This window comes from Bubalus kerabau, chromosome 8, assembly GCF_029407905.1.
Source record: "Bubalus kerabau isolate K-KA32 ecotype Philippines breed swamp buffalo chromosome 8, PCC_UOA_SB_1v2, whole genome shotgun sequence".
Taxonomy (NCBI): domain Eukaryota; kingdom Metazoa; phylum Chordata; class Mammalia; order Artiodactyla; family Bovidae; genus Bubalus; species Bubalus kerabau.
The window spans coordinates 53,212,241-53,230,117 of NC_073631.1; the positions used below are offsets into that span (position 1 = coordinate 53,212,241).

General features: G+C 38.8%; 1 protein-coding gene across 1 annotated transcript; it reads right to left on the reverse strand.

Annotated features, from left to right (window-relative positions):
• Positions 1 to 3,080: 3,080 nt before the first annotated feature.
• LOC129658549 (M1-specific T cell receptor beta chain-like) lies at positions 3,081 to 16,753 on the reverse strand (the record flags this gene model as incomplete). Its single annotated transcript, XM_055589468.1, has 5 exons — positions 16,714 to 16,753; positions 16,237 to 16,539; positions 15,239 to 15,248; positions 9,469 to 9,524; positions 3,081 to 3,403 (listed from the first exon to the last, which is right to left on the reverse strand). Coding segments are annotated over exons 1-5 (732 nt in total), but the record flags the coding sequence as incomplete, so codon positions are not given.
• Positions 16,754 to 17,877: the final 1,124 nt, after the last annotated feature.

Consider the following 17,877-nt stretch of genomic DNA (forward strand, 5'->3'; position numbering starts at 1 on the left):
TCAAGTCAGTGATGCCACCCAGCCATCTTATCCTCTGTTGTCCCCTTCTCCTCCTGCTCCCAATCCCTCCCAGCATCAGAGTCTTTTCCAATGAGTCAACTCTTCGCATGAGGTGGCCAAAGTACTGAAGTTTCAGCTTCAGCATCATTCCTTCCAAAGAAATCCCAGGGCTGATCTCCTTCAGAATGGACTGGTTGGATCTCCTTGCAGTCCAAGGGATTCTCAAGAGTCTTCTCCAACACCACAGTGCAAACGCGTCAATTCTTCGGCGCTCAGCCTTCTTCACAGTCCAACTCTCACATCCATACATGACCATAGGAAGAACCATAGCCTTGACTAGACAAACCTTTGTTTGGCAAAGTAATGTCTGCTTTTGAATATGCTATCTAGGTTGGTCATAACTTTCCTTCCAAGGAGTAGGTGTCTTTTAATTTCATGGCTGCAGTCACCATCTGTAGTGATTTTGGAGCCCAGAAAAATAAAGTCTGACACTGTTTCCACTGTTTCCCCATCTATTTCCCATGAAGTGATGGGACCGGATGCCATGATCTTCGTTTTCTGAATGTTGAGCTTTAAGCCCACTTTTTCACTCTCCACTTTCACTTTCATCAAGAGGCTTCTTAGTTCCTCTTCACTTTCTGCCATAAGGGTGGTGTCATCTGCATATCTGAGGTTATTGATATTTCTCCCGGCAATCTTGATTCCAGCTTGTGCTTCTTCCAGTCCAGCATTTCTCATGATGTACTCTGCATATAAGTTAAATAAACAGGGTGACAATATACAGCCTTGACGTACTCCTTTTCCTATTTGGAACCAGTCTGTTGTTCCATGTCCAGTTCTAACTGTTGCTTCCTGACCTGCATACAAATTTCTCAAGAGGCAGATCAGGCAGTCTGGTATTCCCAGCTCTTGAAGAATTTTCCACAGTTTATTGTGATCCACACAGTCAAAGGCTTTGGCATAGTCAATAAAGCAGAAATAGATGTTTTTCTGGAACTCTCTTGCTTTTTCTATGATCCAGCGGATGTTGGCAATTTGGTCTCTGGTTCCTCTGCCTTTTCTAAAACCAGCTTGAACATCAGGAAGTTCATGGTTCACAGATAAATTAATATAAATAGAAATCTATTATATTTAAATTATTAATAACATCATTCAAGATGCTCCCATTTTTATTTTTTCTGCGCTTGATAAAATATTCTCAGAGAAATGTTAATATGTCTCATTATGATTATATGTTTTTTTATTTTCCCATATATTTCTTCCGATTTTTGCTTAAGGTATCTTTGTTTCTTTGTTGTTAGGTGTCTAACTGTTTATGATGTTTATTTCTTTGTGAATTGTACCTTTTTTGGTATCATTTTTTTGAATTGTACTTGTTTTTTGAATTGCATCATTCAAAAGTTTCATCTTTGTTACATTTAAAAATAAATAATATTTTTTAGAAAGAAAATTGATCAGGAAGGGAAAAGTGCTATGCTGCTGCTGCTGCTAAGTCGCTTCAGTAGTGTCCGACTCTGTGCGACCCCATAGAAAGCAGCCCACTAGGCTCCTCTGTCCGTGGGATTCTCCAGGCAAGAATACTGGAGTGGGTTGCCGTTTCCTTCTCCAATGCATGAAAGTGAAAAGTGAAAGTGAAGTTGCTGAGTCATGCCGGACTCTTAGCGACCCCATGGACTGCAGCCTACCAGGCTCCTCCGTCCATGGGATTTTCCAGGCAAGAGTACTGGAGTGGGTTGCCATTGCCTTCTAAGATTTAGAGCTATTTTTGTAATTTATTTTTAATTAGTTTTAGAAGAGGATATAAATGGATATGATGAATATATGAATAAGTACAGCCATGTCATGTTTTGGAAACCAAGTGTTTTCTCTGATGTTATTTCATTTGTTCTTCATTGCAGCCCCAGGACAAAACCAAGACTAGTGTTCAAACCTGATTTGATCATTGGATAAACTAAGAATCAGAGAAGATAAAGACTTACTTCAGAAATTCGGACTGGTGCATAGCAAACATCTATGCACATTCTATGTGCTTGGTTCCCACTGCTTTAAAAAGGTTCCTAGCCACAGGGAAAAGCACAAAATGATTCCTTCTGATGGGCCCTTTGGAGCCTTTGGTCTGTTAGGTGAACATGCAGGACATTAAATCCTGAGTCCAGTGAGTTACAGGACCACTGCCAGGGCCAAGGCACATCCCAGCTCTCTGCCCACACTGCATGGACATGTCTAGCATCAGCTCATGGGGGCTGCTTTGAGATGTCATGCCTGGATCACAAGTGACCCTAAGTCATCAAGGAAAGTGTATATTCTCTTGACTGTAATGCATCCTCCTTGGGCAGTAATTCACCCCAGTGTGTCCATCCGTACATCCCTCCAGACCTGGCATGTGCTAGGGCTGCAATAAAAATATCTTGAAAGACCTTTTCTAATAGCAAGAAATGCATTCATTATGTAGAATGGGAGTAAGTTTGTACACTTTAGCATCACCCAATCTTTGATTACAAATTTTATCTTATAGTGATATGTAAAATACAAATTTCAAAAACCTAAGCCCTTAAAAAACCACCTGGTCAAATTATTCTTTTTGCTGAGCTGCAATTTGGCTCCCTTATACTAACACCATTTTGTCATTTAATAACTCATTGCTTTGGAATTGTAAAGGAGAACTGAATTGAGAATGACTTTGCCTGCTTAAGGACATTCCTGAAAGATGTATAAGTGTTGTTATTTCCTGACCAACCAAGATCCCAACAGTGAAGATCTGTTGTGTGCTAAGTTGCTCGATGCTTTCACATATGTTGTTTCATTTAATCCATACAACAACTCTAACACTTAAACATCATATGATCTTAATATTTTGGAAGATGAAACTGAGGGTGAGAAAGTAAGATTTTTTCTTTTCTATGTTTCAAAGCCTATCCTATTTTAATCCTATGGGGAGATAGCACCATTAAATGAAACATCATTTTATCAAGACATATTTGTTTGTTTTTCATTAACACTTAGCCGGAAAGGTGGGTATTGCCTTTGAAAAACAGTATTTGGGGAGGTTATATTTACATTTATATTCACTCACCTTCTTTTATTGAAGGAAAAATAATCTCTTGATCAATTCCTCCTATATTTTTCTTGTGTTTGACAACACATACATGTTGTTTATCCATAGAGTTTTTGGTCACGGTCAGCCAGCTGAACTTCATGTATGTGTCCTTGGTCTTCATGGTATTTCCCTGCTGGGATGGCAGAGCTCTTCTGTCATTTTTTGCTCTCCAAGAAACTGTAATAACATCAGGGAAAAACTTCTCCAGGAGACAAAGATATGTTCCAGCATTATCATGGTTGATTTCAGCAACTGAAGGAAGAAAAACAGTGGGCTTGGGGGAAGTGTCTGCCTCGAGGTTTCTCTCTGTAGGGCAATATGGAATAGTAATTAAAAAGAATGGTTAAAGAAACACCAACATGTTGTGGCTTGGAAAAACCTAGTGAGTAGTAAAAGAACAGAAGGCTACCGCTCACTATGGCCTTTCATCCACAGTACGTTGGTAGGTGCTTAGTACTGATTTATTTTTAATGGCTAGAGAAATTCAAGACTTCATGGAACTTTCCCAAAGTCACAGCTGTTAAGTAGCAGAGCTGGATTATAACTCGACCTTCACTTTTTCTCCATATGCAGAGATGGGGTGCATCTTGTGTGTGTGCCAAGTCGCTTAGGTCGTGTCTGACTCTTTATGACCTAATGACTATAGCCTGCCAGTCTCCTTTGTCCATGGGATTATGACTTTTAAATATCCCATATAAATACTCCACATCAAGACTTCCAACATTCATGAACATGTTTATTGATTGAACCCATGCTTCCTACAGTGGAAATGTGGAGTCCCAATCACTGGACTGCCAGGGAAGTCCCCAGTTATCTTTTCAAAAATCTCTTTTGTTCTATAATACTGGAGCCTGTTTTGAAGTGGATGGGTGGGTGGTGCGAATAGGGGTGGCGGGGGCAATGGGTAACTGATGGTTTCTGTATTGGTGAAAATCTTTGCTAGCTTCTAAACTACTTCCCTTTCCCATCCTGTGTTTTGCAATTTATGCTCTCTTTGTCCAAATAACACATTCTCATATTCTGCAACTCTGTGGAATCTCACTCTTCATTTAACTGATTCTGGAGTGAACCATAAAAATACCCAGTGAAAATTTATTGGTTTTTACAAAGCAATATAGTTACTTTTGAGAATGGGAATCAACACCCATGTGTACTTGACATGTGTACTGCGAAGTTGAACTTTGAGCTCCAGATGTGGATCCCATGCCCAATTCTGAAGTGATGAAATTCTCTTTATTTCTAATTTTACATGACCTTTCAATTTTATACCTGAACCACTCCAGATTTTGGAGTAGAGCAGCATGTTATTTATAGTGCCTTGATTGTATAATGTTATTTCCAAAACTTCTATTAAAAATGTATTATTAATCCCAAGCTCCTAATTTGGGATTAGCAGATACACATTACTGCATATAAAATAGATAAACAATGAGAACCTACTATGTAGAACAGAGAAGTATATTAAATATCTTGTAATAACCTTAAATGGAAAAGAATCTGAAAAATAATATACACACACACGAAAAAAAACTGAATCACTTTGCTGTACACCTGAAAATAACCCAACATTGTGAACTAACTATGCTTTCATGTAAAAAAAATGTATATTCAGAAAGGCTCTTATACTAAACTTATCAAGTAATCTACTTAGAATTTTTCCAAATTCAGAAAATGTTCACCAAAAGCACATTTTATTTTGGAATTTCATCTGAAATTTTAGCTTGAGTAATAATACACAATATTCTGGCTCTCGGTGTTTTCCCTATAATTTGAATTTGCCCCCTAAGGCTGCTGAACTGCTTTACTGCCACTATTTTCTTTTTTTTCACCAGCTGCATGAAGTATATATCTTGACAAGGGATCGAACCTGTGCCATCTGCATTGGAAGGTGGAGTCTTAACCACTGGACCCCTGGGAAAGTCCTTCACGGGGAAGTATCTTAAGAAGGGAGAAACTGGACTTCTCATCTGAGAAGAAAAGACATTTCTTGGGAACTTCTGCCTGTGCAGCAAAGTTCCTGGTTTTTCTTCTAAATCAGTAAGCAGACAGGGTTGATTTTTCACTCATGTTGTAAATAAAGTTGGGTTGTAATGTGCTATTTTAATTTTATACATCTTGCTTTTAGTACAAGTGGTATTTTACACATTATAAAAGCAAGACACTGTGATTTCTCCAACCATATACTTTGTTGATAGTGATTTAGGTCCTCCCTCTTTTTACCCCCTCTCATTTTTCTTTTACAAACTAAATAATTGAAGCTCTTTCATACTTAAATAAGAATTTTTAATTCATGAGATTTCTATCTATATTTAATTGACTTCACTTCTTGATCATTTTCTTTATAAATTAAAACTTTTTTTCTGATAAGTATGAGCACGAAGCCCAAGCTTACTGGTTATATATTTTAAGCCAATAAATGTTGTTGTTAGAAATGATATCATTTAAATTAAAGGATTAAGATTTAAAGCACATAGAACAACAGGACATATTAAAAAAAAACATATTTTAATCTCATTTTTTCTTGCCACGTAAACCAAAGTCCACTAAAGAGAGACAGATACCTTCCAATTCAATTTTATGTGTGTGAGGGAACCATAAGATAACTTTCCATTTGTTAATAGTACAGCTGCATCCTCTGAAGAATTTCAATTCATCAACAGTTTAGCTACCAACACTCTGCCTCTTGGATGCAACTTTCCCTTTACATTTGAATAAACACCTATCCAACACATATGACGTGTTAGCCAACAAAACGTACGGTGCTCAGTCGTGTCCAACTTTTTGCAACCCCATGGAGTGTAGCCCGCCTGGCTCCTCTGTCCACGGGCTTATCCAGACACGAATACTGATGCATTAGACAACGTGCTAAATACTTCATCACAATGTCTCATTTAATTCTCATACAACCCCTGCTGGATAATACTGTTATACTATTTTACAGATTAGGAGACTGATTCCAGAGAATAACGTACATGTTCACATACGTAGTTAGTGGTGGATCGGAAGTTCCAGGTCAGCCTGACTCCAAAGCCCACTTTCTTTGGAAATACCCCTTCAGCATCAGGAAAGGAGACATGTTAACTCATAAAACTTACCTGTAATGACAAACTTCAACCCTGGGCCAAATACTTACATGATGATTATGTACATTATACATGAGCCTTTTATAGAAGTCCACACAGACAAGAAGCCAAATTTTTTATAATATTTGTACAGTGTTGTCTATGCTCTCCTTTACTATGTGAATTTGTGGTAAAATCTCTCCTAAATCTCTACATCTAATTCCCATCCACATTCCCATTTGGGGAGAATATCATTCCTATTTAATTATTTCTTACCTTCCCTCTACTACCTTGAAAAAAAAATTATATTCTTCTGATACCTACCTGTGACAATGAGTTTTGCTCCAACATTGAAGTTTTTTATGTAATTATTCCACAGTGATTCAAGTCATATCAAAATCTTTAGACTAATTAGCTTCTCTGATTTCTTCAAATTCTAGTAGAACTATGATGACTTGGAATTCAAGACACTAGGCTTCTGGTCCTGGTTCATTTCGCTCCTAACAAGCTCTGTGGTTGAGCAAATCAAGTAAACTAACGCCTTGGGTACCTTATTTATTTGAAAATGACCGTGCTACTGTTAAGTCAAATGACCATCCTTATTAGTGTTTTGGTGAGCTCAAAATGAAACAAGATCTGAAAAGTCATTTGAATAAAAATTATATAGAGGTAAGAGATTGTAAATATTACTACATTATCATTGATATTATTAGTAGTATTTTTATTTGTGATAGTTGTGTGGTCCAACATGACATTTTAATATCATGGGAGCAAAGCTTGCCTCTCTGATGGGAATTCAGTATCTGGGGTTTACAAGTAGATCCATAGCAACGGATGACTTGTTGGCATCCCTCTGTGTTTTGATATGTCTGGGATTCTCCAAGCCTGTATCACAGCTTTTCACACACCCAGTTAATAGGCAGTCATTTGTTCTGTCGTATTTGCTGCATTTCCAGGGTGAACAAAATCAAAGGGAACATTGGCTAAAGCCTAACGTATGCAGCCAGTATATGGAACTTCACTTCTGCTGTCCACAACAAATGGCTTTTTCCCCAACAACAGCACAATCTATGGGTAGCTCAAGATTTTACCAGAAATTTCAGCTTCAAAAAATCTATCCAGTTCATGTCCAAAGTTCAGCTTGCAGCTCCAGGTATGGGCCTTATGTCAAATGACCACAAAAGTGGCAGGATGCCTGGTACTCAAATTCTCCTTTGTTAAGTCGGATTGCTTCATTGGCTGCCTCATCTTATCAGCTGAGGGTCACCATTCATGAATGACATTACATTTTGGTGTCCATTGCATTGATGCATTGGGAGCACAAACATATTTGTTTGAAGACCATTTCCTCCATTTTATAAACTGGATATTGAAGGCAGTGTCCCCTTTTTACTTCATTTTCATACTAAAGACTTCCACATTGAAGTTCTTTTTTCTAATTTTGTGGTGGGAAAACATTTGAAAATTTGGTGTGCTTATTTTCGTCGGTTAATATAGGGTAGCTATTCCACTACATTTTTTTTCTTGCTTTCTCATTTCTTGTTTTTAATTCACTTCTTTTGGATTGAGATAGAACTGACACATATTCTGAATGTTTAATAAATGCACATTCATGTGACTTACATGCATGATCTTTGTGAGGGAAAGAGACGTCATTTCAGTGCTATGATTAAAAGCAAGAGCATTGCTTTCACATGTGAGCAGCAATACAAAGTATGAGCTATTACTAATAGTTAGTTACAGAATCCAGGTCAGGCTACAGAAGGGTAAATATTCAGGATATAAAGACATGACTTAATGTTTCAAATATCACATAATGATCCAGTCCTCTTACTTTGACAAGTCTCTACTGGATCCCAAACTATGCCACAGTAGCTAGTCATGTGACTTTAGGCAAGTAACTAAACTTCTCTAAACCTCAGTTTCTTTATCTATAAAATGGGAATGACAGGATTACTGGTGAGGAAAGTATAAGGCATTGAAACTACATATCATGGTGTCTGCTGCGAAGTCACTCCAGTCGTGTCCGACTCTGTGCAACCCCATAGACGGCAGCCCACCAGGCTCCCCCATCCCTGGGATTCTCCAGGCAAGAACACTGGAGTGGGTTGCCATTTCCTTCTCCAATGCATGAAAGTGAAAAGTGAAAGTGACGTCTCTCAGTCATGTCCGCCTCTTCGTGACCCCATGGACTGCAGCCCTCCAGGCTCCTCCATCCATGGGATTTTCCAGGCCAAGAGTACTGGAGTGGGGTGCCATTGCCTTCTCTGATCATGATGTCTATCCTTCAGTAAATGTTAATTAACATTAAAATTCTCTTTAATGGCATGGTTTGAGGCCATTTCATCAAAATCTTCCAAAACAAAACATACGTTTTTTTATAAGCAATAACTGTTGCACCAAGCTCAACAATCCAAGACGTCCTACTTCTGCAGCCATGGACCATAGAAGACAGGTCTCAATTAAGCCAGAATCTAGAATGCGTTTCCACTAGAATAGAAGCTGTTTGGTGTTGAGACTTGTTCTGTGTCTTGTTCACTCTTCTGTCTGCAGCTCCCAGCACAGAAACTGTCCTCAATAAATATTTGCTGAGAGAATGAAAGAGCAAAGGAGAATGCCCAGCCATGAAGACACTTTCATGAACTTTGGAGCTGAAATGGCTCATTGAGCTCACAAACTGGTCCATGTCCAGACAATTTCACAAGAGATGAGATAGTTTAAATATCAAATAATCTCAGCCTCCTTCTAAGAAGCTAGAGTAATAAGAAGTGAGATTTATCAATGTTGTATAATCATTTACTGTAAGAATTTCCTTCCACTGCTCTTAGGGATGAGATGAAAATCAGGAATGTTGGTTTTGCAGGAGATTCAGGAGCACAGTATTTTATCTCACAATATAGAGAAGAGATAGTAAGAAAAGTGTTTCTCACTTAATAGACTGCTTACAAGAAAAGGAACTTGAACTATTAACTTATACCAATGTGATGATATAATATGCTATTTTGTTAGAATATAGAAAATAAACGAAGCAATAAGACAGACATGGTCTTCAGAATACTTTACTATCTAGCCTGAGTCTATTTCGTGTGTGTTTTCTAGAACACAAATTTCAACTGCTTACAAGCAGGGACAAGAATAAACCATTTACAAGGTGATTTAGTTTCCATATACAGTGACCAATAGCTGTAAAACTACTGTTTAGATTCTGAGACCAAGAATGTGGCAGCCATATCAGGGAGATCCCAGGTTTTTTCTACAAAGCCTCTCAGTGTTTTATGAATACAGTAAGAATAGAAAAATGATACTTACCAGGAGGAGTTACTATGATGTTAGCTCCTTCTCCAAATATCTTCCTCCAGCCTGAGCTATCACAATGGTAAAAGCTCCTGCAATAATCCAGCCTTTTTCTACCTTTATAAAGTGACTAGAAGTCAAAAAACTTCATACTGGCAGTTTGTTCTGAATTCTTTTGGAAGTCCTTGGATATAGGTTTCACGGCATCCAATGTTTTATAAGTTTTCCTCTGATTTGTTGTTATTATTCAGTCACTAGGATGTATCCGCCTCCTTTGCAACCCTTGGACTGTAGCCCGCCATGGGATTTCCCAGGGAAGAATATGGAAGTGGGTTGCCATTTCCTTCTCCAGGGAATCTTTCTGACTCAGAGATCCACTGGGGAAGCCACTTTCCTCAGATAAATGGACCCAAATATCTGCTTTCCAAGGAGTAGTAATCACTGAAAACATTGGTGAAGATGAAAAGGATAAAAACAGGAAAAGAACACTTCACTGACACCAACTGGTTAACCACCTGGGTTTCTCAATTTCCAGGAACGGTATTCAAAGAATCAAGACTTTTTTTTTTTATTTCCTGGTGTTCAGTTCTGTTGAAACTGCTCAGAGTTTGCATCAGTTGAAAGGCAATTCTCTTTTCACAAACACAAGGGCTATTTAGTGATTTGGGAATGTATTGCTAAAAGGAGAAAAACCTTCAGTAACTGAAAATGCAAATACCCCATCAGCCATCACACGTGTACATGAGAAATGTGAACAAACTCTCCATTCATTGGGCAGCACAATTCTTTACCAAGGTAAAGGAAAATGAGAAAATAAGTCCTATGATGACTTATTTAATATTATTTTTCCTAGGATAAAGGAAGAAATTTGCAGAATTCTCTCTCCGTTGAAATAATACTTTCTTTAAACTAATACGTGAAAACAATATCCATTTCTCTGATAGTCAAAAGAAGTCTCTTCGTGGCTATTCTGTAATTTCAAGCCACTCATCTTGGGGCAGGGGGAAAGAAATTGCCAGGAGCAGCTGAGTACTCCTCTGAGCACAGATGAGCTGCCCATCTGCCAGGACCAGACAGGACAGGCTCTTACTGCCTCCATGTCTACTCCAGATGCACTTGTTCATGGTCTAAGTCCCGTGAGCAATCAGTTCCTCTGCCCCAAGGATGAAAGTATGAGGGTCAGGTTGGGCAACTGTCCATTCACAGGAGCTCAGCTCACAGTCCCAACACAATGGGAGGGGATGAGAAATTCATATGCTAATTATATTTAGATAGATTTTTTTTTTTTTAATTGAGAGTTCATGGGAATTTCCTGGCAGTACAGTGGTTAGGACTCTGCACTTTTACTGCTTTTACTGGGCTCAATCTCTGGTTGGGGAAATAAGATCTCATGATCCACAGAATGTCCACAGAAAAAACTGAGAATTCTAAGTTGTTAGTACTTCGGGCTGTCATATACCCTTTACATCTATTGTAGTCATGAATGATGTCCCCTCAGTTCCTTTCTGAAAACTTGTCCTGTGATTTCCCTTATTCCAAGACCATGAGCAGAATTATCGGGAGCTTTAGGAATTGTTTGTTTTTCAAAATGCATGAAAGATTTAAGCAATAAAATGCAAAAGAGTAACTAAAGAGTTATGTAATTAATAAGTTTTATTAAATATAAGAACAGTAAGAAGACAGAGTATAAGGTTTTACTAAAGGGCATAAAAGTAAACCTGCATAAATGGAGAGACATATCATATTCATGAAGGAAAAGCTCAATGTCATAAACATGCAAACTCTTCTTAAAATCATGTGTATAAATAGACTAATTCCAATGAGACTTAAGGTAGCATTTTATTTTTTTGTTCCATGTTGTAAAGATTGGGGCTGAGCTAGTTATATTTATTTTAAATTGATATAAAAAGTAAAATGAAATAATTTAAAAATTTTTATTAAAATAATGATTTTTAATAACTAATTTGGCATAGCAGCTCTTAACCCTTATTGCAAAGTTACTGACATAACATGATAATGGAGTAAGAATACTGAGACATGAATAAAACACAAATCCTCCAAGCATATGTTAATATAAAAATATAATTAAGACATTTTTAATTTTAGGGAAATGATGGATTGTCTTAAAATTAGTTATGAACTATTAATTATATGTTGGAAGAAAAATAGCTCTCTATCAAATACCATAAAGGTTAGGTTTGTATTAAAAGGCATCTAAAAGTGTGAGTTATAAAGAACAATGAATGAAGGTCACTCAGTGGGGTCCGACTCTTGCGACCCCATGGACTGTAGCACACAAGGTTCCTCTGTCCATAGGATTCTCCAGGCAAGAATACTGGAGCGGGTTGCCATTTCCTTCTCCAGGGGATCTTCCTGATCTAGGAATCAAACCTGAGTCTCCTGCATTGCAGGCAGATTCTTGACTGAGCTATGAGTAGGGGACTAACTGAGTCCTTGGGCAGAAAATCTTGGAATGGGAAGAGGACAGGAGACACCTTTACTTAATGTTTAATTTTTAAGAAGGAGAAATTCGGAGAATTTTTTCTCTTTTTTTTAAAATTGAAGCATAGTTGATTTACAATTTGTGCCAATCTCTGCTGTATAGCAAAGTGACTCGGTTTTACACATATATATGTTCTTTTTTTTTTCAACATTGTTTTCCATTATGATTCATCCCAGGATGTTAGATGTAGTTCCTTGTGCAATACAGTAGGATCTTGTTGTTTATCCATTCTAAATGTAATAGTTTACATCTGCCAACTCCAACAGAGAAGGCAATGGCAACCCACTCCAGTACTCTTGCCTGGAAAATCCCATGGGCGGAGGAGCCTGGTAGGCTGCAGTCAGACACGACTGAGCGACTTCACTTTCATTTTCCCTTTCCACTTTCATGCATTGGAGAAGGAAATGGCAACCCAATCCAGTGTTCTTGCCTGGAGAATCCCAGGGACGGGGGAGCCTGGTGGGCTGCCATCTATGGTGTTGCACAGAGTCTGACACGACTGAAGCGACTTAGCAGCAGCAGCAGCAGCCAACTCCAAATTCCTAGTCCATCCCTGTTCTCCTCTTCCTCCCTCTTGGCTACCACAAGTCTGATCTCTATGTCTTTGAGTCTGTTTCTGTTTCAAAGATAGATTCATTTGTGTCATATTTTAGATTCCACATATAAGTAATATCATATGGGATTTGTCTTTCTTTTTCTGACTTACTTCACTCAATATGATAATCTCTAGTTGTATCCATGTTGCTGCAAATTGCAGTGTTTTGTTCTTTTTATGGCTAAGTAGTATTCCATTATAGATATGTACCACATCTTCCTCATCCATTCATCTGTCAATGGATATTTAGGCTGTTTCCATGTTCTGGTTGTTGTGGATAGTGCTGCTATGAACATAGGGGTGCAGGCACTATTCAAATGACTGTTCTGTCCTGGTATATGGCCTGGAGTGGGGTTGCTAGGTCATACGGTAATTCTATTTTTAATTTTCTGAGAGACCTCCATACTGTTTTCCATACTGGTTGCACCAATTTACATTCCCACTGACAGTGTATTAAGATTCCCTTTTCTTCACACCCTTTCCAGCATTTGTTATTTGTAGACATTTTAACGATAGCCATTCTGACTGGCATGAAGTTACACCTTGTCGTAGATTCAATTTGCATTTCTCTAATAATTAGTGATGTTGGGCATCTTTTCATGTGCCTAGTGGCCATCTGTATGTCTTCTTTGAGGAAATGTCTATTAAGGTGTTCAGCTCACTTTGCCTCTGGGTTGTTTGTTTTTTGTTTTTGTTGTATGATCTGTTCACATATTTTGGAAATTAAGCCCTTGTTGGTCACATCATTTATAAATAGTTTCTCCAGTTCTATTGGTTGTCTTTTTTTTTTTAGTGGTTTATTTTGATGTGAAAAAGCTTGTAAGTTTGACTAGGTCCCATTTGTTTATTTTTGTTTTTATTTCTATTGCCTTCAGAGACTGACCTAAGAAAACATTGGTATGAGTTATGTCAGAGAATGTCTTGCCTATGCTTTCTTCTAGGCAAGTTATGGTGTCAAGTTTTATGTTTAAATCTTTAAGCCATTATGAGTTTATTTTTGTGTATGGTGTGAGAGTGTGTTCTAATTTCATTGATTTATGTGCATCTGTCCAACTTTCCCAGCACCACTTGCAGAAGAGACTTTTTCCCCCCTGTTTTTATATTCTTGCTGGAGAACTTGTACTTTTTAGAACATTTCTAGGAATGTATCCATTTCTTCTAGGCAGTCTATTTTCTTGCCATGTATTGAGTAATTATTTGTAGTAATGAGTTATTGCTGTTTGCATTTTGGTGGTATCAGCTGTTAACTTCTTCTAATTTCATGTCTAATTTTGTATCTTTGAGTTCCCTCTCTCTCTCTCTTTTTTTTTCCCTGATGAGTTTGGCTAAAGGTTTACCAGTTTGTTTGTCTTTTCAAATAACCAGCTCTTGGTGTATTGATCTTTTCTATGATGTTTTTAGTCTCTATTTTACTTTACTCTGATTTTTATTCTCTTTCATTTACCTTTGTTTTTATTTGTTCTTTTTCCTAGTTCTTTTAGGTGTAAGAATAGGCTGTTTGTTTGAGGTTTTTCTTGTATCTTGAGGTAGGCTTGTATCACTATAAACTTCTCTCTTAGAATAGCTTTTGCTGTATACCACAGATTTTTTTTTATGGTGTTTTCCCGTTTTCATTGTCTTCAAGCATTTTTTATTCCCTCTGATTTCTTCAATCACACCTGGGTTGTGTATCGCAAACTGCTTATCCTACATATTTTTTTGTTTCTCGAACATACAGTGTCTCTACCTATAGCTGTGTCCTTAGAGAAACTGACCTGTATAAACAGAGACAGAGAATGGAAACTGAGGGAGAGATCATAAGGGTTCTGTGAGTACATGGAAAAGTAGTTATCACAAAGTGTAAAGAAAAACAGTGATATAATATGCATTAGTCAGTAATTGGGGGAGAAATTGGATCTCCACATTAAGATTGCTACCTTACACCCATACACAAAAATTCAAATTAAAGTTCATCAAGGAATCAAAAGGGCAAAACAAAGTCTTAACACCATTGGAAAAGTATAAATGAAAATATATTTATGCTTCAGGCTTTCCTAAAGCTGCAAATAGTTACAGTGTGGTTGCTGATGCAGTAGAGCAAGCTAAAGGCAGTGCATTTACTATGCAATTCCTTGCTGTCTGCAGTCACGGAGCTAAGAAGAATCTGAAGCTTTGACTTGTAGTGTGAGACTGTTTTTTTTTTTTTTTTTTTTTTTTTTATTTAATTCCGAGATTCTGATAGAGAAATGTGATGACCTGGAGAGCAGCAGCGCCCAGGATGCAACAAGACAGATGGGGCTTCGGGGTGGGGATAAGACCATGAACACTATTCTAGTAGGCATTCCTGTGCTAGTGCAGCAAGACTTACAATCAACCTGAAGAAGAATCACTAGGAGTCTACCAAAAAATGCACATTTTCAGCCTTCGTTCCATGATTCTGATTCACTCTGTTGAGTGCCACCCAGAACATGCACTTTTATTCCAATTCAGGTACTTCTGATGCAGGTGGTACATGGACCACAGTTTGAGAAACACTGTTCTAGAAGCTCAGACACTGGTACACATTTGGAAGAACCATATACACATGAGCTGACATTTCTGTATTTCAATATCAATTTTGCTTCCTTAAACCTAGCCCAATAAGGCAGCCACAACCCTTGGCTATATAACTTTTCAACTGAAATATATACCATTCTTTGATTGTTCACCCAAAGTGTTCTTTAATTTTAATTATTGAGAAAATTATGATCTGATAAGTCTCATTCTAGTTTGGCACTTGGCCTTGTTAATGGTAGGGAGTGGGGGTAGAAAGAAGCTTTGGCTTTACTTGTTGAAGACAGTTCTGGCTGTGGGCTGAACTTCAACAGAGGGTATAAGTAGAATACAACAACGGGGCTTCTCTTGTAGCTCAGTCGGTAAAAAAATCTACCTGCAATAATGCAGGAGACCTGGGTTCAATTCCTGGGTCTGGAAGATCCCCTGGAGAAGAAAATGGCAACCCACTCCAATATTCTTGCCTGGAGAATTCTTGCCGTGGACAGAGGAGCCTGGCAAGCTACAGTCCAAGGGGTCTCAAGAGTTGGACACAACTTAGTGACTAAACCACCAACCACAAACACCTAAAACAATCACTTTTCCCCCTACATTTTCACTAGATCAACCATGCCCTCGTTGATTATGTGAGAGAAATATCAGTTTGTCCAAAAGATAAATTGGATATCAGCTTGAGGTTCAAGAACTCCGAGTTTTCATTCCATCATTTCTCATTCTTCATACTCCTGGATAATAAAGATGCTCTATTCCCAGCCATTTTCTCATCAGGTGAATGGTTCAGTATTCTCTAGTCTTTCCATTTTCCTCTCCTAAATATCTCCCCTCACAGATAATCCTAGGTTCTCTGTCTGTCTTAAAGAGAAAATAATATGAACTCTACTAGCTTCTGGGAGATCTGAGAATATGCTGCCTGCCACACTGCTTGCCTACAGACAGGAGATGGAGGCCTGTTTTTAGGAAAAACTATGGCTATTGTGGGGAGGTAGAAGGTGGCCATCAAATATAAAGTTTGATTCATGGGCATTGAGTTCCGGGTTTTTCTTTGTTTAGAGCAAAAAGAAATTGGGGGAGGAAGTGAAGCGGCCGCTGATATCAGGGCTGTGATTTTCAGCCACAAGCAAAATTTCCAGTGCAGTGTACAGGAAGTCTGAACCAACGTGCTTATCCCAGATAGCACAGTAGTATATGCCGGAATCACTTGCTTGCAGATTTAGGATTGTAAATGTATAGCTCCTCCCTGTGCTCTTATAGACATGGTATTTTGTTCCACTGATTCCTGATTCAAGCACAGCCTTTGAGTTGTAGCTGTCGTAGTATAAAAGGCGTCGGGGGGCCGTCCCCTCCTCATGTTTGTACAAGTGGATATAGGTGGCCCCTTGTGTAAGATCACAACGGAAGGAAGCAGTCTCCCCAGTATTACTAGTGATTAACATCAAGTCGGAAGATACCTGCATGACTGCAATGGGAAAAGCAACAAAAAATAATGAGGAAGAGGAACCACTAATTTCTTAGGATGACCCTCTTCCCCACAACCTCCCCCACCTTCCCCACCCCCCACCCCTACCCCCACCACACACACATTGCCACAAAATATAGAAAAATTCCAGGAGCATCCAGGCAACACACTTACCGGGAGCCAGGACAACCAGAAGCAGTGCTGGGGCCCGCATCCTGCCCCAGCAGTGAGCTAGACTGGGATTCTGAGCAGATGTGATGGCAGAGAAGTCAGGGAGGATCTCTCTTAAAGACCACCGGGCTGATCCCAGAGTGGGTGGGTGCTGGGGGAGGCCTGGGGAGGAGCCTCGCCTCTCTGCACCAACCCTTTCTTGAGGGCCCTCCTGTGGCAGGCTGGGAGCTGCCATCTCCCCCATAGGAGAGGAGAGGCCTGAGCACTGAGAACTCAGAACTGCAAGCAGATGGATCAAATGCGAACTGAGGCGAGGAGAGCCATGGACCAAGCTTGCCTGTTGCCTCGTGGAGTGAGCAGTCCTAGTGAACAGGGGCTAAGTTCCCTGCAGTCCAGCATTTCAGTGTTTATGCTGCTGCCACGGTCTTGTCCGGTGACTCTTTATATTCCTTCCCCGAACTACCTTTCCTTTTACCCCTGTAAGCAAACTCGGAGCCAACAACCAGAGAATCCAATAAGAACTGAACCTGCTTTATTATAAGAAAGTAAGATTGATTATGTCAGTCTACATTTGACTGTCCTTAAAATTAAATGGATGTGTGTTCGTGTGTGTGCATGTGTTATAAATCTATTGGAGAGAGGATTCATGTTCATCCTCAAGTGAAGGCTGCCTCATACAGAGTGTCCAGATTTCATGAAAAAATAAGGAGCCTCACAATAGTTGGAACAGACAAACTAAAAACATATATTTTTTCTGAAATTCAGGGACATGCAAATCAAAACTACAATGAGATATCACCTCACCCATGTCCGAATGGCTATTATTGACAAGGCTAGAAATAAAGTGTTGAAGATGGGCAGAAAATAGAACCCTTGTGCACTGTTGGTGGGGATGTAAATTGGTGTAGTCGCTATGAAAAACGGTATGGAGTTTCCTCAAAAAGTTAAAAATGAAACTACCACATGATCCAGCAATTCCACTTCTGAGTGTTTATCTGTAGAAAACAACAACACTAAGAGATGCCTGCACCCTTATGTTCACTGTTTAGAACAGCCAAGGCAAGGGAACAAGCCAAGTGCCCATCAACAGAAGAATCAAGTACCTGTGGTGTGTGTGTATATATATACACATATATTATACACATATATATGTGCAAGTAATCCCAT